At 36.4% G+C, this 23968-nt stretch overlaps 1 protein-coding gene across 1 annotated transcript in view; it reads left to right on the top strand.

Moving 5' to 3' along the window:
- CRYBG2 (crystallin beta-gamma domain containing 2) overlaps nucleotides 1–23968 on the top strand; it is a 1696066-nt gene that overhangs the window by 1510633 nt on the left and 161465 nt on the right. Inside the window, exons 17-18 of the mRNA XM_044084069.1 lie at nucleotides 6226–6355; nucleotides 7178–7317. Of these exons, the coding sequence (XP_043940004.1) occupies nucleotides 6226–6355; nucleotides 7178–7317 (270 nt within the window). The remainder of the gene's footprint in view (nucleotides 1–6225; nucleotides 6356–7177; nucleotides 7318–23968) is intronic.

The following is a 23968-nucleotide window of genomic DNA, read 5'->3' as shown; positions in this document are numbered from 1 at the left end:
GGTTTTCACTATTTCCATAGTAGGCCAATCTTTCCTTGTATTTTGTTTTCCTAATTCAGCTTTGCCATTCAGACCATATGTAGTAGGATCCATATTCTCATCAGCGCTATCCTTTATTAGGCTTGGTTTACTTCTTCTGGTCACGGGTCTATTTTGCCCATTAGTTAATACTTCTTCTTTGGGCCATTCAAAGATATGGCCTCTTTTGAAATCCTGAAAAATCCCTAGCAAATTTTTTGGTTTTCTGTTTGAGTTTATTATCATAAACATTGAGATTAAATTGTAACATCTCCAATTTCTGTAAACAGGAATCTTCAAGGTGCATATTTTCAAGTTCTGTTGGTTTCATTTTGATATTAGCAGCTATCTTGTCCTCTTCTGGTTTGAAAATTTAAATTAATAAGTTCATATATTTATAGCTGGTTTCTAAGTTGATCGCTTGCCACTCCACAAGCAATTCAGGATAAGTATCGCCATATGTAGGTAAACATTTTACCCTCATTCCCCATGATAAAACTTTATAATAAATACAGGCCTCAAGATGGAAGCATTGCCATTGTAGTCTTTTTAACCGGTAAGCAGCATCTTCCACTTCACGAAAAATAGTATAAAAATCAGTTCCATTCATTTCACAACCATTTGTAACAGTCTCTTCATTGCTTAAACTCAGTTGTAAGAGAGGATTGTAGAACTCACCTGCAACGTCAGAGAAAAGAGAGCTCTTCATTTTATTTTTTTGTAACTGGTTATCCACCATGTGCAGTGCAACAAAGAGACAAATAAAAAAACAAACAAAAACTTGGTTAATACTGCTGAAGGTGCTTATGGCAAAAATGAAAACTCCAAATAAATCCTTCGGTAAACCACCACAGCTCAAATATTAAAAGTAAAAACTTTAAACAATATGTAAAACACCTTAAAAAGGTAAAAAACAGCAGGAACAACAATATTTGGGTCCAATAAGTGCTTTCAGCTGTATTAGTCTTCATCAGATCATGTTACATTTCCTGCTACCAATCTTACTTAAAATTCAGAGTAACCAATCATAGTCTCATAAGAAGGCCACATCCCTTGTTTTAACCAATGAGGTGATATCCAATCAGTTATTCTAGGTGTCAAGCCTCTTTGTTAGAGCAAATCGTCAGACTTCTGACTTTAATTATAGGTTTCAATGGAACCACATTATTCAACCCTGGAGAGCAGTGCGCTCTGATGTTAACTATTCAGTTAATATCACGGATCTCCATTCTGTTCTTCACATCCCCTTCTCTAAGAGATTGTTGAATGCATTCAATAGCTTTAAACTTAAAACTATGTGTAGGGTTGCAATTAATATGCATAGCAAGAGCACTATTCATATCAGTGTTTCTAATAATTCTTAGATGACGCAGACTCCGATCTTTGAGCTATTGATTGGTTTTACCTATGTAAAATGTTTACATAGGCAGCAGGATGCTAAATAGACCAGACGTTTGCTGTGACAGTTGGCAAACACATTGAAAATATATTTCCTGTTGGCAATGGGGTGGACCAGCTGACAAATGAGGGGGCATTGTAGTAATGAACTCGGAATGGTAAAGGAATAAGATGCACTTCATGTTGGAAGATGAACACACCTATAAGAAATGGGTAGATGTGACATAGAAAGAATGATCAATAACTTCAAAAGCAATCTATATGAGTTGCTAATGGAAAGGCATTTAAATCAAGATCTATTTGAGTTCTTTTATACAATGCATCCTACCATACCATGCATAAGTGGGCTTCCCAAAATCCATAAGGATTAAAGGGATCCGCCCCTATGTCCCATCATAGCAGGAAGGGGGTGGCTTACAGAACCCCTTTTGATGTATATTGAGAATGAACTGAAAAATGTTCTACCTCAAGCACAGGTGGTGCTCAAAGATGCTGGCAGCTTCCTAACTGACCGACGGATGAGAACCAATAACCTGAATTAGATTAATAATATTCTCTTGGTAACCATGGATATTAACAGTCTATTCACTGTGATTCCAAACCAGTTTGGAATAGAAGCCATTTGCTGCTTTTTGCAGCAGACAGGCCTAGGCACAGACCTCATCTGTTCTTTACTGGAATTGGTGTTAGAAAACAATGTCTTCAACCTGCAGATCTGGGGGCGTTGCCATAGGCACCCCCTGTGGTAACAGTTATTCCAACTTGGGACTAGCCTACCGGGAAAGAGAGAGGGAATTAAGGGATACTAATCCTTGGTATCGACATCTTCTCTACTATGGTTGTTTTGTAGATGATATTTTTATTTTATGGAAAGGTGATGAGGGTCAATTCGTTCTGTTCACTGAATATCTCAACAGCAGTACTGATTTCCTGGAATTTTAAGTTAATTATTCCAAACAAATGATTGACTTAATAGACATGAAAATTATTCTACAACCAGGGGTTGGTTTAAGGACCTGTTTACACATTAAGGCTACATGGAGGAACCACTATCTGCATCGGCAAAACATGCATCTTAGTCATATTTTTAATAACATCATGGAAAATCAAACCATGAGAATCTCTAGGCTTTGCACCAATGATGATGATTTTTACACAGAATATGAAAGGTTATATCATAATCTGAAAGAAAGAGTTTACAAAGATTCAGACCTTAAAGTGAGAACTAATTTGGTGATATGAGAAAACAAAGAGGACGAACATATTTTAGTGAACAAGGGGTTGCGCATTGCTCCAGAAATGAAGCCACCGACATAGAAAAGAAGCAAATTAATTGTCATCTAACGTATAGTACAGACAGCAAACAAGTCCTTAACACTATTAAAATATTCTGGCCCATTCTGACAGCAAATGAGAAGATGAAGAGCATTGTAGGAGCAACCCCTAGATTCTCTTTTAAAAATAAAAAGAACATCAAAAGACTATCATGTAATAAAGATGGTTTTGATCACCAGCTAGTCTCAGATAGGAAAGGTACCTTTAGGTGTAATAGGTGCAAAGCCTGTGCCTCCATTGACAGTAGCAATGTGTTCATCCACCCCATTACCAACAGGAAATATATTTTCAATCTGTTTGCCAACTGTCACAGCAAACATCTGGTCTATTTAGCATCCTGCTGCCTATGTAAAGCTTTTTACAGAGTTAAAACCAATCAACAGCTCAAAGATTGGATTCTGCACCATCTAAGAGATATTAGAAACACTGATATGAATAGTGCTCTTGTTATGCATATTAATTACAACCCTACACATAGTTTTAAGTTTAAAGCTATTGAATGCATTCAGCAATCTCCTAGAGAAGGGGATGTGAAGTATAGAACGGAGATCCATGAGATTAACTGGATAGTTGACATGAGAGTGCACTGCTCTCCAGGATTGAATAATGTGGTTGCATTGAAACCTATACTTAAAGCCAGAAGGCTGACGATTTGCTCTAACAAAGAGGCTTGACACCTAGAATGACTGTGATTGGATATCACCTCATTGGTTAAAACAAAGGAAGGGCCTTCTTATAAGACTATGATTGGTTACTCTGAGTTTTAAGTAAGATTGGAAGCAGGAAATGTAACATGATCTGATGAAGGCTAATACAGCTGAAAGTGCTTATCAGATCTGAATATTGTTTTTCCTACTGCTTTCTACTTTTTTAAGGTGTTTTACATATTGATTAAATGTTTTGCTTTTAATATTTGAGCTGTGGTGGTTTACCGAAGGATTTTTTTGCAGTTTTCATTTTTGCCATTGGCACTTTCAGCAGTGTTAACAGATTTTTTTGTTTGGTTGAGAAAGGAAATATTGTTGGGCGTGTTATATTACACAAGAAGGGATTGTTAAAAGAAGCAACAATTTTTTGCTTTTATACAGCAAAGATTTCCTGAATTAAAAAAAGGTAAACATACTTCTATGTCCCTTTGTAGCATTGAAAAATGTCAGGTGTTATTCTAATGCTTTCAAATGTACAATGATTTGTGTTTCACTGTGATTTCTGATTTCATTGATGGATTATATTACATTTTACTTCCTAAATGGAGGGCAGAATACTTCATTGACAGGTAAAATGTTCCCATTATATAATGTTCCTTATGTAATCTATGAAACTGTCAGGGTTACTGACTAGAATCCTATTGCTGTATTCTTTAACCTTTTCATTTTTGTGGTATAAAGATTTCTCCATAATGTTGTTTGGGTTATCCTTAAGCAAAAGAGCTGGGGAGCAATATGTTTTTAAAGTTGTCACAGAATTTAGGTTCATAGGTTATTACTAGGCTAACTGCCCTTGTGGGTCATTGTAATCTTAACCAATTACCCCATATGAGAATCAAACACCGTACCTTGAGTCTGTAAGGTAAGCACTTTTATGGACATCTCTGACATAGGATCTCTTTGTTATTCAACAGAGAGATTATGATTAACTGATGATCAAACAATACCATTATTATTCACTGAATACATTTGGTTCTACTATTTCTCATCAAATCAAAATATGTTTAATTTTCAAGTGGATGAAACAAACTGGTTGAAGCTTAAAGCAAACACATGCACACATACACAATTGCAAGGAAGCAAGATCCCATGTGGCCATATACCCTCTTACTTATGCCCCATATATCCATGGATTAAAATGTCAAGCCCCAGAACTTTCACTGCCAAAGTGCAAATAAAAGCATTCAGGTAGTGACTCTGTATGGTGAACGGTGATGAGTGGAACAGAATTTGACTTCGGCTGTAGAGAGTATGTAGACTTATTGCATAAATAATATTTGTGTAATTTATGGAGATCTCTGACACAGGCTCCAAGGCATTGTTGATTTGTAATAAATCTGTGCCAGATAACAGGATAGCCATTATATTAGATCAGAAAGGGGCTGAATTTTTGGACCTCCCAATGTCTGCAACAACAAGTGACATAACAGGCTGCTGCATAATTGATTGTACAATTACAATATACTGAACAGATTAAATATAGTTTCTGACACGCTAACCTGGGTAAACCAATGGTACAAGGTCATAGTAAATGAATGAAATTATATGAACACTTTATACCACAGTGGAATATTGGGGATTGACTATTTCACTTTTTTAAACAAAACTCAAAAAACCCTGAAAGAAAAAAGTTGCTGTTTCACTGATGACCTAAAGTTATGCATCCAACTGATATGCATGAAGGTGCAGAACAGCAGACAAATGTTTATGATGTGAGAAATATCCAAAGGCATTGCTACTATGTTAAATTACAATTAATTAATAAATAATTTTTTTTGGGGAAAACATGGCAATAGAGTACGCAGTTGAATTAGAAGCAGTAGCCACAATGGTGTAATAAAGATCTCTAGGGTAATCTCATCAGGTAGTGTCAGTCTAAGCAAGAAATCTGCAGCAGCAGAAAGGAATGGTGACAAAACAGTGTGTTATATAGGAAGTAATACCAAATCCTGATTAAAAACAATTTGCTTTATCAGTATCAGCATTTTGTAGGACTTATCTGTATCAGAAGTAATATCAAATCCTGATTAAAAACAATTTGCTTTATCAGTATCAGCATTTTGTAGGACTTATCTGTATCAGAAGTAATATCAAATCCTGATTAAAAAACAATTTGCTTTATCAGTATCAGCATTTTGTAGGACTTATCTGTATCAGAAGCTATATAAAGAGAAAGTAGAAGAAATTACTGTAGGAAAGAAGTCAGGTGTCACATGATATTATGGAAAACACCTTCTAAGAAACCACACAGCCCCTATTGCAAAACAAATATTGAAAGAAAATTGTATAAAACAATCTGTATTAAAGGGTAGGTGAATTAGATGACATACAATGCAATATTGCATCACTGAAAGGGTGGTGAATTTTGAGACAATACTCCTAAAATAGTGTAGCCAAAATCTGTAACAGCATTCATGGAATAGACAAAATACAATTATCATTGGAGGAAGAAATATTCTTTTTCAAAGAGAGAGTAAGTTTACAATATGAGGGGGAAGATCAACTGCAAGAGTAAGCAGTCCGTAACTATTTTTAAAAACCCTGTTTGTAAGCAGCCAGGAGAAAGGTTATGTGTTTTGCCTTAATTGCCATAAGTTAAAATGCATAAGTTGCTGTGATTGTTGGATTCGTGTACTGTGCACTATTAATTTACAAGAGTTTTTAACTCAACAAATGTGAATTACAGTAAACAAGTTTTCTGTCTCTTTCGGTTTCTCTCACTTTCCTTTTTTTTACATTTATTTTTTTTATTATGCGGCAATTCCAGCTGGATACTGTATGAAAGTCAAGACTTTGGTGGTAACCACTATGTTTTGTTAGAAGGAGAGTATCCCTCGCTGTCTGCCATGGGCTGTCCTCACAATGTGTCTTTCCAGTCTATCAAACCTGTTTCACCTGTAAGTATATTGCACCTGCTTCAATATTCCTTTGTCTGTGCCTTTAACTTAGATAATAAATTTCTTTTATTTGTATTTAAAATGTGTGCAAAACAAAGTATTTATGCCTTGAAAAATAATGCATCTAAAATAGTTTTGTACTTCAGTTTTGCTATCAACTTTACTTTCTCATCAGTTGCATTACAAGTGCTTTCATCTTTACAGTTATTCCCCCTAGAGTACTCCTGAAATTGTAGTGCTTCAGTTGCCCTTAACTATTGACAAAGGTTTAGTTTAACAATCAAATTAGACAATCCAGTGACATAGTGACTGACTAAATATATTCACCAAACTGCTATTCTTTTTCATCTGCTTGTTAAAATGGTTTAGGTTACATATGCTTCATTTGCTTTAATTTCAGTGTAAGGAGGCAAAAGAGAATTATCTGTAAGTAGGCCTTAGCAGATGTGGTGTAAACTCTTAGATTGTTAGTTGATGAGATCGTACTTTTAGTCACTCCTAGCATGTGCATTAGATTTTAATTTCAGTGATAATGACCCAGTAGTTTTGTGAATTAAGTTAGAATTTGCAGTGGTATGGAAAGAATTGTGCTGAACAATGGAATGAAAACACTGATTGTTTTCTAGCTGCACTGGTGCTATTGTGAAGGCAAGAGACTGTCAGTTTTTTTTTCTCAGTGTCATTTTAGCAAGAGGTTAAGATATAAATTTGTATAATAATCCTTTAATGATTACATTTTACAAGGTCAGAGTTAGAGGATTTAGTTTTGCTGGGAGTTTTCTGTGTAGTTACGGCACTGATTTTTTGCATTGTTTCTTATAGGTTTTATCCATGCCCTCCATTTCACTGTACAGCTTGGAATGTTTTGAGGGGAAGGAGATTGAGTTCACCAGTGATGTGTCTAGCTTGCTCGCTGAAGGCTACAATAGTCATGTGCTCTCTCTTAAGGTCAAGGGTGGCATGTAAGTGCACATATTTTTATAGCAGTAGTTCTTGTAGAAAAAGCATGATGTTCACAGCTTAACTTATCATACAATATCTATCTTGATATATACTAATGAAAAAATTACATGGAGCTGCTTACTGCTTGGTGTGATGGATTTTCAGTGTTCTTATGACACTCAGTCTTGCTGGCTGGATTCTGCTAAAATTCAAAGTCTGATTATATTTGCATTCACAGTCTGTTGCATACAGAAACTTGCAGAATATACACTGATGAGAGAATATACTTTGCAGCATCAACTTTAAAGAGCAGTAACAAATAACTTTTTATAATAAATCAAACGAAACCACGTTGCAGCTTAAAAGTACTGTTCCAACTTTACTTCTCATATAGTACAGATGATGTGAGAGATATAACATTTACCTCAGAACACCAAATGTGTTCCTACCATATCCCTAAACAACTGGATTTATACAGCTCTTTATATACTCTTTTAGTCATGCATAAACATATTTTGGAGAATTGCTTATCCTGTAGAAACAATACTAAACTTCCTTGTTTAACAATGTCTTGTAAGAGACCAGCTTTTCTGACAGTGTGAATATCCTGTAACAGTGTCCTGATGTCCATGTAGAAAAACATATTTTTGAGGAAACACATTGTCCTGTATTCTATTTGAATCTGTGTATAGAAACATGTGTTCTTATGTCAATGCTGATAAGCATATCCTGTTTTTTATGAAGAAAAACATATTTTTGAGAAAACACATTGTCAGAGATCAGCTTTTCTGACAGTGTGAACATCCTGTATTTTATTTGGATCTTTGTATCTTGTGCCATCCTGTTTTTCCATGCATAATAACATGTCATTGTTCTTAAAAAGCAGATTTTGCATTTTTGTTCTTGCATACATCCTGTTTTGAGTCAGTAAGGGAAAAGTGTCCATTCTTTAAAAGCAGATTTTGTATTTTTGCTCTTGCATACATCCTGTTTTGAGTCTGTAAGGGAAAAGTGTCCATTCTTTAAAATCAGATTTTGTATTTTTGCTCTTGCATACATCCTGTTTTGAGTCTGTAAGGGGAAAATGTCCATTCAGCAGATTCCTTTTCCAAGCCATGGTAATTTAGTATGGATGCTGATTACATATTACTAAACTCTATTTCTACATTTAAGCAAGCTTTATCTTATACATTATTTATGTTGCATAATTGCAGCAAAATTACTTTCAACCTTAGTATATTGTTGAGCACACTCTAACAATTCCGTCTTTTTTATATTAAACTAGAGAAATAAATTCAGCATTATTTGGTAATACTTTTCATTATGACAATTAACAACAGTAACTTGACTAGCTTTTGCTAAGCAGACTTTAATACATGTAAATAATATGCAACCAAGCATTACAATAACAATAAAAGAAATTAAAAATACAGTGATTTTTCCTGTCCATCCTGTAAATAGATTACTAAACCATTCACTCCAGTCATCATTCCAGTTTTTCTAGTATGTTGAGACACTTGTGCAATCACTTCTAAATGTGCTTTTACAGATTCTGTTTTGTCTGGAATAAATGTACAACACTGTTCTCCTATTAAAGCACATGTACCCCCTTGTGATGCTAATATGTAATCTAATGCCATTCGATTTTGCAAAACCATAGTTCGTATTGCTGTCATTTCGACAGTAATGTCAAGGACTGCATTGAAAGTGGCATTTGCCAATACCTCAACTAGTTTAGATAGTTTTCTCAGTTCCCAGATGGCTTTTGCAGCCCCGCACCAAGGGAAAATACCTGCTCCAGAGATTACATCATCTCCTAAATCCATATCTTTTAATTTAATATAATCAAGATTTTGATGATATATACGTGATGTATCTAAGGTGTCTACTGGATTTTCTGGACTTTCAATTACAGGTAATATTTCCCTTTTCTTTTTGTATTCCTAATGTTTCCTTTTGGTAACTCTTTTACATGATGCATTGCTGGTACCACTAATCCTATATAACAGGTGCCATCCCATCCCTTTGGTAACCATTTATAAGCATATTTACCACAGATGTAATATAACCCATCTGATAGAGCAACACTGCTATTTACCAGACTGCCATTTACTTGCCCCATAGTAGGAGTTTTATCATGTACAACTGTAAAGTTTTTATCTGTTTTACTTCTCCAACATGTAATATTAGTTTTACAGTCATTTTGTCATTTTGTGAAAAGTGAAATACTGCTGTGTCACTTAATATTAACTGACCCTTAATTGGTATTAAAATAGGAAAACCATGTGAAAATACTCCACGTACTGGTATGTGGTTGTGAAAATTTATCATTTCAATTGTTTGAATACAATTGCTATTACCCACTGGAACAGTTCCATTTTGTTGAAAACATGTGATCCCCTGTACTATAGCAGATAACTGTACTCTTGCTTTACATAATTGTACATTTATAACTTGATCTCCTGTTTCATTTATTAATACTCTCCAACTACTAAGAGAATTTAGTGGAATAGGTATTAGAGGCATAACCCCTGTTATTTTTGGTATTAAACTACATACCCAACAATTAGAAACATTCATGCTTTTTGCATACCAACATTGTCTTGCTAAGAAAGTGTTAAAAGATGGTGACCAGTCTTGTTCATTTTTCCACATTTCTTTACTCTCTCTTATGTAACTTTACAGTTTGATTAACAGGTTGTAAGTATAATTTAATACTAAGCAATACAATAATAGTTAGTATAATAGCTATTATCAATTTAAAAAAACATCCTTTAAATAGAAATTCCATTGTTGAATCATTTTGCCTTTGGTCATCCGAAACTGGATTTCCAAAAGGATGCACTTTAAACCATGTCAATTTCATTAGGGTTTTCTCTGTTGGAAACCTACAAAAGAATACATTTAATCAGATTTACATTGTTCACTATTTTTATCATTCTTAGTTGATCTTTATGTACCAACATTGTTCTGTTTTTCTTTTTCCTTTGATTTTGTACACTAATGGTCCAATTTGTTCCACTACTTCAAAAGGGCCTTGCCAATTGCTAGCCCATGGTCCTTCCATTTGGAATGTTTTTACCAATACTTTGGTTCCACAGGAAGGTTTTCTTCAGCTGGTATTATTGGCACCTTTTTCCATAGATGGAACGCTTGCTCCCTTGCATTATAGTCACATATACTAGTAAGTTGTTTTAGCCATTCCGGATGTTTGCTAATTTCTAGCATGGGCCTACCATTAGGTAAATCTGGATCAAATGGTAATTGTATGGGCATTTTGTGGCCTGTCATTATTTCATATGGGGAAATACCTGTTTTGCTGTTTGGTGTTGCTCGAATACCCATTAAAATACCAGGCAGATGATGTACCCATGTATTGCCCTTTTCCAAGCATGCCTTTTTTAGACGTTCTTTTAACGTCCGATTCATACGTTCTACAATGCCATTAGATTGTGGATGGTATGGTACATGAAACCTTTGCTGTATGCCTAACAAATTACACATTTGTTTAATGAGATCACTAACAAACTGTGGGCCATTGTCTGACTCTATAACCCGTGGCCATCCCCAATGACAGAAAATATTTTTCCATAAGGCTTCTGCTGTTGCCTTTGCTGTCATGGTTTTGGTAGGAATTGCTTCTACCCATTTTGAAAAGACGTCCACTACTACTAGTAGATATCTGTAACCTCCCTTTGTTGTTGGTAATGGACCTGCATAATCTATTTGAACTGCATACCATGGCCCATCCGCTGGCTGTACTCGATGTAACTGAGGCCTTTTGCTTTTAGCATTTACCTGAAGACAGATTAAACATTCTTCTATAATCAGTTTGCAGACCTTTTTTAAATTTGGATTCCAATACTTTTCTTTTACAACTGCCCATAACTTATCAGTTCCTATATGGCCCAGTATTTGGTGATTTAACTTGACCAACTGGCGTGCCAACTGAAATGGTACATATGGCAACTGTAACCCTTTGGAGGTCGTGTATGCATAGTACTCCTTTGGTGGTATACCTGCCAATCTGCATTGATCGGTTTCTTCTTTTAAGCCCTGTTGTTTTTGTATATTTACAAGGTCTTTCTCTATTGACTCTTTACCTAGCTCTTTTAAGACACTAACTTCTACATTGGCATACTCATATTCTGGAAGTTCTTTTCCATTTTGTGCTGCTTGTTTGGCCAAGGTATCAGCTAACACATTTAATCTGTAAGTTTCACTGGTTGGCTTTTGATGTGCTTTTACTTTTAAGATGCTATACTGTCCTTGTTGTTTTGACATTGTTATAACTTTATATATGTCTTTTAATACTTCAGCATGCCGTAATGGTTTACCTACACTATCCACAAATCCTCGTCTTACCCAGGTTTCCATATGTAGTCTTAAAGAATTTACTACATAAGCACTATCTGAAAAAATGTTAATAGGATTGTAATACTTTAGCACATACAATACTGCCTCCAGTTCAGCTCTTTGAGCTGACATATGCCCTGGTAACTTGATTAGTTCAGGAGAACCCAATTGTGGATTCTCTGGAACTATGGCAAATCCTGTCCAGTATCTGCCTTGGTCCCAATATCGTGCTCCATCCACAAAGATGGATGGCTTAAAGTGATCAAAATCAGATGCTAAAATTGCACCTCAGGTGACATTATCTTTTCTAAACAGTTATGCTGTTTTCCTTCATATCCCATATGGTTTGACAAATGGTATTTATCCCCTGTCTGTATAGTAACAGTTTTCATTCCAAAAAGTGCCATCCATTTTGCAAAGACTGCCTGACTAATACCATCTGTAATTTTATTCATTTCAAAACTGTCTATCAAAGCTTTTACAGCTTGATGTGGTGTTTGTACTATAATGCTGGAAAATACGGTCAAATATTCAGTTTGTTTAATACCCCAGTAAATGGCTAATAACTGCTGTATACATGGATGGTAACCCAATTCCACTGGAGTCATCTTTCTGCTAAAGAAAGTGACTGGGCGTAATGTTTTTTCCATTCTGTTGTCACTACCATGTGGCCATTCCTGTAGTACCACAGACAGTGTTTTTTTCCCTGCTGCTGCTTGTAACACAAATGGTAACCTTGGAGTGGGCGCTATTAGTTCTGTAGCTTGTGCTAGTTTTATTTTTATCTGTGAAAATGCCTCCTTTTCATGAGATCCCCACTCTAAAAAGGTGGAGTTCTTTTGTTCATGTAACATTTTGTATAGGGGAGCAGCCACGGCTGCATAATCCTCTATAAATTCCCTATTGTAATTCATGATTCCCATGAATTTATGTAAGTCTGCTATAGTCAGTGGCTTTTCCATTTGTAAAATGCCTTGTACACGTACAGGGCAAGGAGATCTTCCTGTTGGTTTTATAATAGTACCTAGAAACTTAACTTTTTGTGTCATAAACTGAATTTTTTCACTTTTAACCTTAAACCCTGCTTGCTGTAGAGTATGAAAAACTCTCTTAAGAAGCCGTACATGCTCCTCTACTGCTTTTGACTGAATTAAAATATCATCAATGTAATGTATTACTGAATCATCCTTTTCCAAATGTTGTAGAATGGATCCTACTGTCTGATGAATATAACTGGACTGTTTTGAAACCCTTGTGGTAACCTTGTCATAACATATTGCTGGTTTTTAAATGTAAAGGCAAATCTTGGCCAATCTTTTTTCCTGAGTGGCACTGCAAAAAAAAACATTTGCTAAATCTATTACTGTAAACCACTTACTTTGTGGCTTAATATGTGCAGCCAACTCTGGGACTCCTGGAATCAAGTGTGCTCTAGGAGTGGTATATTGATTAACCTTTCGTAAATCAATAACAAGACGATAACTACCATCTTTTTTCTTAACTGGCCAGATTGGTGAATTTGTAGGACTGTTGCCTTTTTGTATAATCCCTTCTCTTTCCCATTCTGCAATACATTTTTCCATATGTTCTTCTGCTTCCCTAGGACTAGGATATTGTTTTTGAAAAGGTGGTATATAGTCCTGATCACTTCCTATTCCTACTGGGCTTTCTAGTTTCCCACAATCACTGGGACCCTTGGACCATAGATTTGGGAATTGCTGTTGTAAATGCTTCCATACATCCTCACTGTCTGTATTTATATAGCCTGTAGGTTTTTCAGGTTTGTCAGGTAGAGAGATTGCATAGCAACCTGTATTTTGCTCTTCCTCTCTTTGTTGTTTGTCTCCCATCCACAGAATTTCATTAGGTAAATCAATTACTATGCCTAAAGGTCCTAGAATGTCCATACCAATAATGGTATTTGTGCAAGATGGATGCATTAAAATGCACCCTTCCATATTTGTCCCTCTTGACTAAACTTTATGTCCACATTTTGGCTACTCACTGCATAGCATCCTGTGCCATTAAATGCTGAAATGCAAACCTTTTTATAGGATTTACTGGTAACTGTCTGTTTGTGACAGATACTGCTGCTCCTGTGTCTATTAAGACATTTTTCCACAGTGACCACTCTACCCAAATATCAATCAGTGGTCGTCCATCTCGACCCTTTTTAAAGGTAGTCAGGAAAGATACCAGAGTAGGGGGGGCACATCCCTATTGTAAGGAAATCCACTCATCCTCTCCTTTATTATCAAATGCAATATGACACACCTCATGTTTTTGTTTGTCATCTTCTTCTGTGTCTGAATGATCTACATATTTAGGTTTTTCAATCTCTATTTTTAACTGTTGCCTAGCTATTCCTTCTGCCTGTTCTATCAAATGTTTTGGATTTACAGGTGAAACTGTTTGAAAATCTACCGGGCATACTTTCCCTTTTCCTGTATATTGATGGCTCTTGTAACTGTTTTTACTAATATTGTAAGGTTTTTGTACATGATCCTGCTTTTCTGACTTTTCTTGTAAATTTGTTTGCTCTCTTTTTGGAAACACTCCCTGTTCTTCCTTCTTTTTGCGCCAGGCTTTGTAATGATCACAATTTTGCTTAACATGTCCTATTTTTTTACAAAAGAAGCATGTTGGTGCCTTTTGCTCATTACCTGTGCTTGATCCTGGTACTACAAGCATAGAGGCAGGAGCTGGTGGTGCTGACACAGCTCTTTCAGCTGGTGGTTGGTCACACCATCTTTGCCTTCCCCTGTTTTGACTTCACCAATTACTTCAAATGGCTCACTATTATCTTCACATGCAAAGATATGGTGTGAGTATAAAGTCCCATCATCGGCCATAGTCCGTCCCTCATTAGTTTTTGTACCAAATCAGTGAGGGTATCAGAATTTTCTTCGTAGATACATTTAATATCCCTGGAACCCCTTTGACTTGTTCTAAGAAGCAATGTATTAACTGTTTTTGTATTTCTCTTTTCCCATGTCTCTGTCTGTTTTTTATATATGATTTGAAATGCAAGTCTAAAATGATCACTTTGTTCCATTAATTTATCTGTGATAGTAATTTTAAAATTATCTAATAATTTGGCTGTGAGAGGCTGCCCTTGTGTAAATGCCATTAAAATGGCTGTCATACGTCCTACTTTAGTGTTCAACTGATAATCATCTTGCTTTAATTGTATGAAAGTTTTAAAACATTTGGGAATGAAAATCCAGAAACATCTAAGTAATGCATCTGTCCATATATCAGATCCTGCTGTATATGCCACCCATTCTTCAAATGTAAGCATGTTATAAAATATGCCTTTTTATCATTCCACTGTGGTAAACTCTGTAATAATCTAGACTGTATATAAATCTGTAGTGGTTCCCTGTCCCTGTTCTATAATTTGGACTGGTTTTGTGTTTTTTAACTCTTCTTTAAGCTGGGATATCAAAATAGTATTTTGGAGGTTAGTCTCTGTTAATTCATCTAATTCTTCTTCCTTTTCCTTCAGATGCTGTTTAAGATCTGTCATTTCTACCTGTAAGTGTTTAGGGGATATATGATACCTGTTATTGGATTCCTCTGTTGACTGCAGAGCTCCTATGCACTTTTGACAGAGATCTTGAATGTCAGTTTTGAACATTTTAAATTCATTTTGTTTCTCTTTTAAAAACTTATTAAAGTTTTCTGTCAATGTATCATAAACTTTGTTTCTGTCCTCATCTGTATGTGTAGCCGTGGCATCATTCCATGCTTGTACATAATTTTTAAAGGGAGTTACAAGATCTACAGGGGACTCTGTCAATAACAGATTTGATTGCTGTTGTAATTCAGAAATTAATGTACTAACAGGACATAACTGCTTTACATCTGGATATAATGAAAACTGTGTATTATTAATAATTTCTTTATCATGAACAGATCTGTCTGCACAGTCTAGTTTTTTAGCAATATCATGCAATACTTGTTTATGGCATATTACACAAAATGCAGTTTCCTTTGAATCACACAATAAACATTTACTATGATATACTTCATTTTTGTTGCAAATACCAATCAAATGTTACAATCCACTTACATAATGCTGGTATGTCAACTTGCCCTAACAAGGTTTTACACTTACTAATGTGTTGTGTATACCAACATTGCAATTTACTCCATATTTTATCTGGTTGTTCTGCTACATTAAGAGTAAAACTTGGCTTACATTTGCTAGAATTCTGCCTGATAGCATCCATACTAAAAAAATGTGACGTAGAGAAAAAGTCTTACCAGTAAGCAAGAAAACAGGTGATCAGGCTGTTGTTGCAGATGGCTGGAAATTTTTCAAAGTCACTTGAGAAGCTGGGAAAGCACAACAGGCAGCGGACTGCTGTGCTAGTGGATATTCCCCTTTTCTTAGCGAAATTATGGCACTGCGACTGGAACTTCAGTCTCACTTCGGATGTAGACGTCTAAAAAACTGTACTACTGCAAGCTGCATAAACTGGAATACTTCTGTTCACAACTGACACATACGTACAAATGTTAGTTACTGCAATTTAACTGAAGTGACCCTCTGCAGGGCTTACCATCACTCCTCCTGTGGTTGAATGCAGATTGTAGGTTCAAATGCAGGCTAGCTTGCCATTGAAAAAATTACATGGAGCTGCTTACTGCTTGGTGTGATGGATTTGCAGTGTTCTTATGACACTCAGTCTTGCTGGCTAGATTCTGCTAAAATTCAAAGTCTGATTATATTTGCATTCACAGTCTGTTGCATACAGAAACTTGCAGAATATACACTGATGAGAGAATATACTTTGCAGCATCAACTTTAAAGAGCAGTAACAAATAACTTTTTATAATAAATCAAACGAAACCACGTTGCAGCTTAAAAGTACTGTTCCAACTTTACTTCTCATATAGTACAGATGATGTGAGAGATATAACATTTACCTCAGAACACCAAATGTGTTCCTACCATATCCCTAAACAACTGGATTTATACAGCTCTTTATATACTCTTTTTAGTCATGCATAAACATATTTTGGAGAATTGCTTATCCTGTAGAAACAATACTAAACTTCCTTGTTTAACAATGTCTTGTAAGAGACCAGCTTTTCTGATAGTGTGAATATCCTGTAACGGTGTCCTGATGTCCATGTAGAAAAACATATTTTTGAGGAAACACATTGTCCTGTATTCTATTTGAATCTGTGTATAGAAACATGTGTTCTTATGTCAATGCTGATAAGCATATCCTGTTTTTTATGAAGAAAAACATATTTTTGAGAAAACACATTGTCAGAGATCAGCTTTTCTGACAGTGTGAATATCCTGTATTTTATTTGGATCTTTGTATCTTGTGCCATCCTGTTTTTCCATGCATAATAACATGTCATTGTTCTTAAAAAGCAGATTTTGCATTTTGTTCTTGCATACATCCTGTTTTGAGTCAGTAAGGAAAAGTGTCCATTCTTTAAAAGCAGATTTTGTATTTTTGCTCTTGCATACATCCTGTTTTGAGTCTGTAAGGGAAAAGTGTCCATTCTTTAAAAGCAGATTTTGTATTTTTGCTCTTGCATACATCCTGTTTTGAGTCTGTAAGGGGAAAAATGTCCATTCAGCAGATTCCTTTTCCAAGCCATGGTAATTTAGTATGGATGCTGATTACATATTATTAAACTCTATTTCTACATTTAAGCAAGCTTTATCTTATACATTATTTATGTTGCATAATTGCAGCAAAATTACTTTCAACCTTAGTATATTGTTGAGCACACTCTAACAACTAAACCATAAAAAGTTAATTCTCAGCCCTGTACATTGGCCTGCTATTGCAGAGGGAGAGTTCCAATCTGCAGTACTGGTGACTTGTGTTCAGTTACTGAACAGGAGACAGACAGTCAATGGAGGATTTTCATCTCTCATTTTCAAGGGGTACCATAAATTATGGCAAATTAAAGCTTAGTAGCCGGATTGTGCTTTGAGGAAAGTAAATGACTAGCCCTGGGCAACTGGGTTTTAGCCAGTTGGCAGTTCCAAGTAAGGTGGGAGGCACACATTTGTGTGGGATCCAAGTGTATGAGGACATGCTCAACATAGTGACCAGCAGTGTAAAGATTCTAGCCTAACCATCAGTCCTAGAACAATAGGGTGGGTTACTCTACCTTCAAAAATGTCAATACAGCAAGCACACTGAGGCCTGGTGCATCTTCAAAAGAAGTGACACAGATAAGGTAACTCTCTTCCAAAGATGAAGTATTCTTACTGGGTAATAAGGTGTACTAGTGAGGAAGCTATTTATCAAAGGGAACTGTGATTTTCCTTCACATCATTCCTTATAATCTCATATTTTCCTTTGAAATTTGTAGACGGGAGACTTTATCTTGTTGCACTTTCTTGGGTTATATATACCATAGTGTATTATTGCTCATTTCAGATGCAAAGCTCAGTTAATGCAAGTTTATTTCGCTTGCAAGCTTAAAAGAGCTACTAATGTACTCCTTATTTTACCACAGTGCAGGAAGATGACCACTTTCTCTTTCATAGGTTCATATGTGTGTACTAGGCTAATGGCCCTGGAACCTTTACAAGCCTAGCCCATAGAAGTGCCCAACGTCAGCTCCCAGTGCCTCTATCAAGTAGAGCCACTGGAATGATCCCTGGGATGAACTTTCTATTTCCCATCCATTCATCAAGATTTCTCTTGAAGAGGGCCATTGAGGTGCTCTACTTGACATGTATGGGAAGTCTATTCCAGAGCATGGGCAGTCTCTGGGTTATGAACCTGTCCCTCCAGCATGTTCTGTTGATTGTGGTAATGAGGTTGAGGTCTCTAGAGCATGTGATGTGGAGGGATTGGGATTTCTTTAGATGTAGCATTCCTAACAGAGCTGGGTCAGACATGGCTTAATTGGAAAATGGCTTACAAGGATATTAATAAGGACTAGTCCAAGATTTTATATTGTTCCCATGCTTTACTTTTGAGAGTTTTTGCTGCATAATATTCATCATTTTTCCTTTAGAATATAAAGTAGTCCGTTTATCCACTTCATAGGAGCATAAAAACAATACTAGTAAAATAATCACAAGAACCATAAGGTGTGTAGCCATATACACCTTTAAGAAGACACTTAAAAAGAAATGTTTGTACTTCTCTTCCAAGCACACAATAGTGCTCACATCCCAGATTAAGCAGGGATGTACATGACAGTCCTTAAATCAATGTGTGTCTCCCCATGTAGTCACCAAGACTAGCAGTAAAGGTAGTCAAAGTAGTACTTTGACCTGTAGTGGTAACGTATTCCACAGGTTAAGGATACATTGTTCTAGGAACCTATCTGTCCAGTGAGTCTTGTTTATTTGTTAGTGCAGATTTAGCAGGTATTTGTACAGACTTTGGTTTTGCAAAGAAACATGAAGTCAAGCAAGACAGGGGTCTTCAGTGAGTCACAGGTCACTTTGGAATAGCCTTATAACCTACTGAATACAAGAACAATTGCACTAGTCTATCAGGATAGATGAAATATTTAAGGCCTTTAATTTTCTTGGTTAGGTATTTTTACATGACTTTCTAGCTGAGTAATATGCTTTGATTTATACATATGGGGCACTGAATTCAATAATGGGTTTGATAAAGGAAGAGTACAGTGGCAGGATGACTTCTTTAGATCTCAAAGACATTCCCTTGGAAATTACCTAGGCCAGCTAGAAGGATTTCCAGACCATGAGGAAAGCATGCTGATCAAATGAGAGAAAATAGTGCACATAAGTGCCCAGGTCTCTTATGATCATGTATGTCTTTGTAACAAACAAGGTGGAAACAGCTTTTATTTTTTCTGAAATGCCACTATGCTGCAGTGTTTTACATATCTTTCAGTACACATATATGTGCATATTCCTGCCCTTGCTGGAGCTGTTTAGCATCATTGGATAAGTGGATAACAGTGCCTAGATTGCAGTCATCATCAAACTTGGTCAACCATACTTTGGTATTGACTGGATGTCTGCAATATAAATGTCAGAAAGGGAGGGTCCTCCACTGATCCCTGTGGTACCCACTTGTTACAGTTTTATTTTCAGAGAGGGTACCATCAACTTTCACTACCTGGAAACTTTTGTATATCCGGTTTACAATCCAATGGATACCATAGAGAATTACAATGTTTGTCATTTTTTAACAATACCAGCATGGGGGATAGTGTCAAAATCATTGGATGGCTCATGATAAGCAGTGTATACTGAATGTTCATTGTCCGTAGCCCCTGTAACCTCCTCAAAGAAATGTAGTAGGTTAAAACTGCAAATAAATTGGGCTGCAGTGCTTACTCACCAAAACTAATTCAAAACTACTAAGCACTTAGGGAAAAGCCCACAAAAACCTATTCATGCAGTAGAAAGTATTTAATGTTCACTCCACTTCGTAAAAAATAAAAAAACACTTAAAAATACCCCTTCGGGCCTCAGTACAACAGATAAGAATATTTTTTTAAATGAAAAGAACTAGAAGAAAAAAATTGGAAAATTTTCTTCAAGAAGAATGGCAAGATGTAAGGAAATGGCCAGGTAAAAACTGGACAAAGATGGGAGGGATATAAAAGACATAGAAGATGTTCAGAAGTGATGGCAGAACTACACAGAAGAATTCTATAAGAAGGACCCAAGCATCACTAATACATATAGTGGTATGTTCTGTCATCTAGAGGAAGACATGTTGGTGCATGAAGATAAAGGGACCCTAAAAATTTTTATTAATATTAAGACTGCAGGAAGAGATGGCATTCTAGATTAGTTTTTTTTTTCAAATCCTGTGTAATAATGCTGTTACAATGTTGCTTTGAATTTGCAAAAACACTTGAAAATCCATCAATGTCCATTTGGATTTGAAAAGACCAATTTATAATCTACCCACCCTGACAGTGTTAATCAGTAGTTAAATTGCTGGCAAATGACATGCCGACAAGGTAATGCTCAAGAGCCTTCTGCCTACATTCTACTAATGTATGGAGCAGGAAGTGCCAAATATACAGATTGGTTTTAGTAGGTGTAAAGGCACCACTGGTCAAATTGGCAACACCCTCTGGATAATATAAAAAAGAGAGAGAGAGAGTTTTTACTTCTGTTTTATTTTCAAATGAAAAGCCTTTCACTATGCAGAGATATAAAAGTCAGTAGGACGTCCATAAAGGAATAGGCATACTAGGTTGTCTAACTTGCCTCCTGATTAATCTGTATGCAGAACATGAAACAACAGTTAGAGCTGACCATGAAATAACCAACTGTCTCAAGATTGGGAACGGAGTGCGTAAGTCCATATATTATCAGCCTACTTGTTTAAAATTCAGAAATTACCAAACAAATAGTAACTACTTCAGATATGCAGATAATGCCATGCTGACAGATGAAAGTGAGGCAGAGCTGAAGACTTGAAGAATCTGCTGATGAAGATGAATGCAGAAAGCATAAAAGCAAGGCAATGAGAAAAAAAATGAATTCTTCAAAACTGTGTAATGTGGATCTTTAAATAAAAACAGAAAAGTATCTTTAATTTGTGATTTTACATTAGAATGCTGATCACAAATTACTCACAGCTAAGTCAGCCACGTGCTTTACAAGCATATGAATTATTTAATAAACAAATATGCAAGAAATGTGCTTAATGGACATATGAGTCATGTGATTCAAAAGCATACAAGCCATGTAATTCAGGGGCAAGTAAATCATAGTTTCTATGAGTCCTTGAATCATTGTGACTGACTTTGTTGAGACCACTTGTGCTCTGCACGTGCTTTTGTATAGGCTCACTTTATCATGGTCAGCTGCTCACAAGCAGATCTTTGCAATATAATTGATTGTTGCATTGATACAACTTGAATCAATAACTTGTACTCTTTTTTTTTTTTTTTTATACATACAACACTGTTCTGTTTCCCCAATGCTTTTGCTCTATGACAAAAATGTCGAGTGAACCTTTTGACCCTGACAGCATGTTTCTCAAGCCATCTTCTTTGAATGTACTTACAGTTATGATATTACATTTTAAGCCAATATTTAGCTTAAATGAGGTAAAAGTATATTTATGCACAACTTTTCAGCCAAATGATTTGTGAACAGTAAAGGAATGTGTACTCAGTCTCAATATGTGTCAAATGCATTCACAAACAAATCATGTAATTTGGCCTTGTATGGCTCGGTTACAGAAATGTTTGTCTTTAACCACAGTTGTCATTTCTGTTTTCATCAATTGCTTGCAGAACATTGTTCCTTCCATTTTTCCTTGATTTGCTACTTGAGAAAGATGGTTCAGCAGTCCAGACTTCTTTCATTATCTACTCTTTTATCATGCTAGTAGACATATCTTGAATAAAATTGTGGTTGTGGCACTGAATGCTTTTCATTTTTAATTCCATCATAAATGTCATGCATAGCCATAACTTTCTTTCCTGCTCTGTTATGTGAAGCAATTCTAACAGTTTTCTGTGCCTTGGCAACATTATTCCATCTAGAACCAACAAGCTTTTGCTTTGTTTTAATTTTGCTCACATCAAAATCCTTTGTGATCTCTTTCATCTGAGTGCTGGCTAATTATTCTACACTGCAAACATCCACAGTGATATCCAGTGTTAAAACAGACTAACAAAATTCTGAGTCTTAATTTTTCATTGTAATGCAACAGAAGACTCTATTTCTATGAAATTAATTATGCAACTCATCAAACTTAACATTTTTAACTGTGTGCCTTAACTTAGTTACTATCTGTATCATTAATTTATGTCAACCCTATGTTCTACTCAAAAAAAATGATGTAGTGGAATGTAGTGAGAAGGTAACCACACACACCACAAATCCAGTCTCACATAGACCTATTGCATCAGCAAACCAAACACATAAACACACAAAAACAAACTCGGAGGCTCTAAATAAAAATCTGCCTAAGCAGCAGAGACCTGCAAAGCAGACATCCAAGCAACCCCTACCACGAAACAATACCCACGTAGCACATAGCTCACAAAGTCAGTGTGCCACACAGTTACAGCCCTTAAGGCTAAACAACACACCTAATACACTTGTAATAGGTGACTCTATTGTCAGACACACTGACGTCCCACTCAACAGGCTGAACAAGGATAAGGTCACTGTAAGCTGCCTGTCTGGTGCCAGGATCCGCCACATAACACAAGCACTCAGGTCACTCCAAAGCAAGTACAAATATGACTCCGTCATTGTCCATGCTGGTGTGAATGACCTGAGACATACCTCCCTGGACTACATGAAAAAAGACATAAAGGAGCTCTCTGAGCATGTAGCCCAGGCTGGTATGACCCTGACCTTGAGTAGCATCTTACCCTCACCAAGAATGATGCCACAGTATAAAGACAAAATGATCAATTTTAACAATTAGCTAAAGTATTGGTGTGATTCAAAGGGGATCCAGTGTCTGTCAGCCTGGGATGACATGCTCGACAAGCCACATTGCTTCGCTAAGGACGGCTTGCGCCTGTCACCCCTGGGTTTTCGAATACTGGCAAAGGCTCTTGTCTCCCCCATAGTGCCTTTTTTATGCAAGGCTCAAAAGACAAACCCACCTCCATAGACAACAAAAAGAAAAAAAAACTAAGGGTAATGCTGCTCAACGCCAGAAGTGTAAACCTCAAGATGCATGCACTCGAGACTCTCCTCAGTATGGAGAATATCAATATCTGTGCAGTAACAGAAACCTGGTTCAAGGCTCCCAAGAGCACCCCAGCACTAACAGGTTATACTTCATACCATGCTTTTCAGCCCCAAAACTCGGACCGAACCACAAAAGGAGGGGGAGTATCCATATTTATCAAAGATACCCACACCTCCTGGTTAGTGGCACTGCACAAAGTATCAGAGACCATCCATGTGCAATTAACAGTGGGCAAAACTGCCTTTCAGTTTGTAGCCTGCTACAGACCACCCTCCCAAACACAGAAACCTCACTCAGCTTTCCTGAGAACACTGGAGAATATGAAGGTCTCTCCAAACACCATTATATTGGGTGACTTCAACTACCCAAACATTGACTGAGAAAACTACTCAAGCCCAAACATCCTCGCCCAACGGTTCCTAGAATTTATAAACTCAAATACTATGGAACAACTGGTCACCACTCCCACAAGAGGGGAAAACATACTGAATCTGGTCATCACCAACATGGGGTCTCTATGTTCCACACCAGAGGTATACCCATCATTGGTAAGATCAGACCATAAACCAATCTCACTGGACATCCATATTCCGTCCCCACCCCCAGCCAAGGTAACCATGGTGAAGAACTTCTCAAAAGCAAACTTCACACTTCTCAA

Source organism: Protopterus annectens, chromosome 1.part1 (assembly GCF_019279795.1).
Source record: "Protopterus annectens isolate FY-2018-M chromosome 1.part1, PAN1.0, whole genome shotgun sequence".
In the NCBI taxonomy this organism is placed as follows: domain Eukaryota; kingdom Metazoa; phylum Chordata; order Ceratodontiformes; family Protopteridae; genus Protopterus; species Protopterus annectens.
Note: the sequence above shows the minus strand (reverse complement) of the source record. Positions and strands in the feature narration are given on the sequence as shown.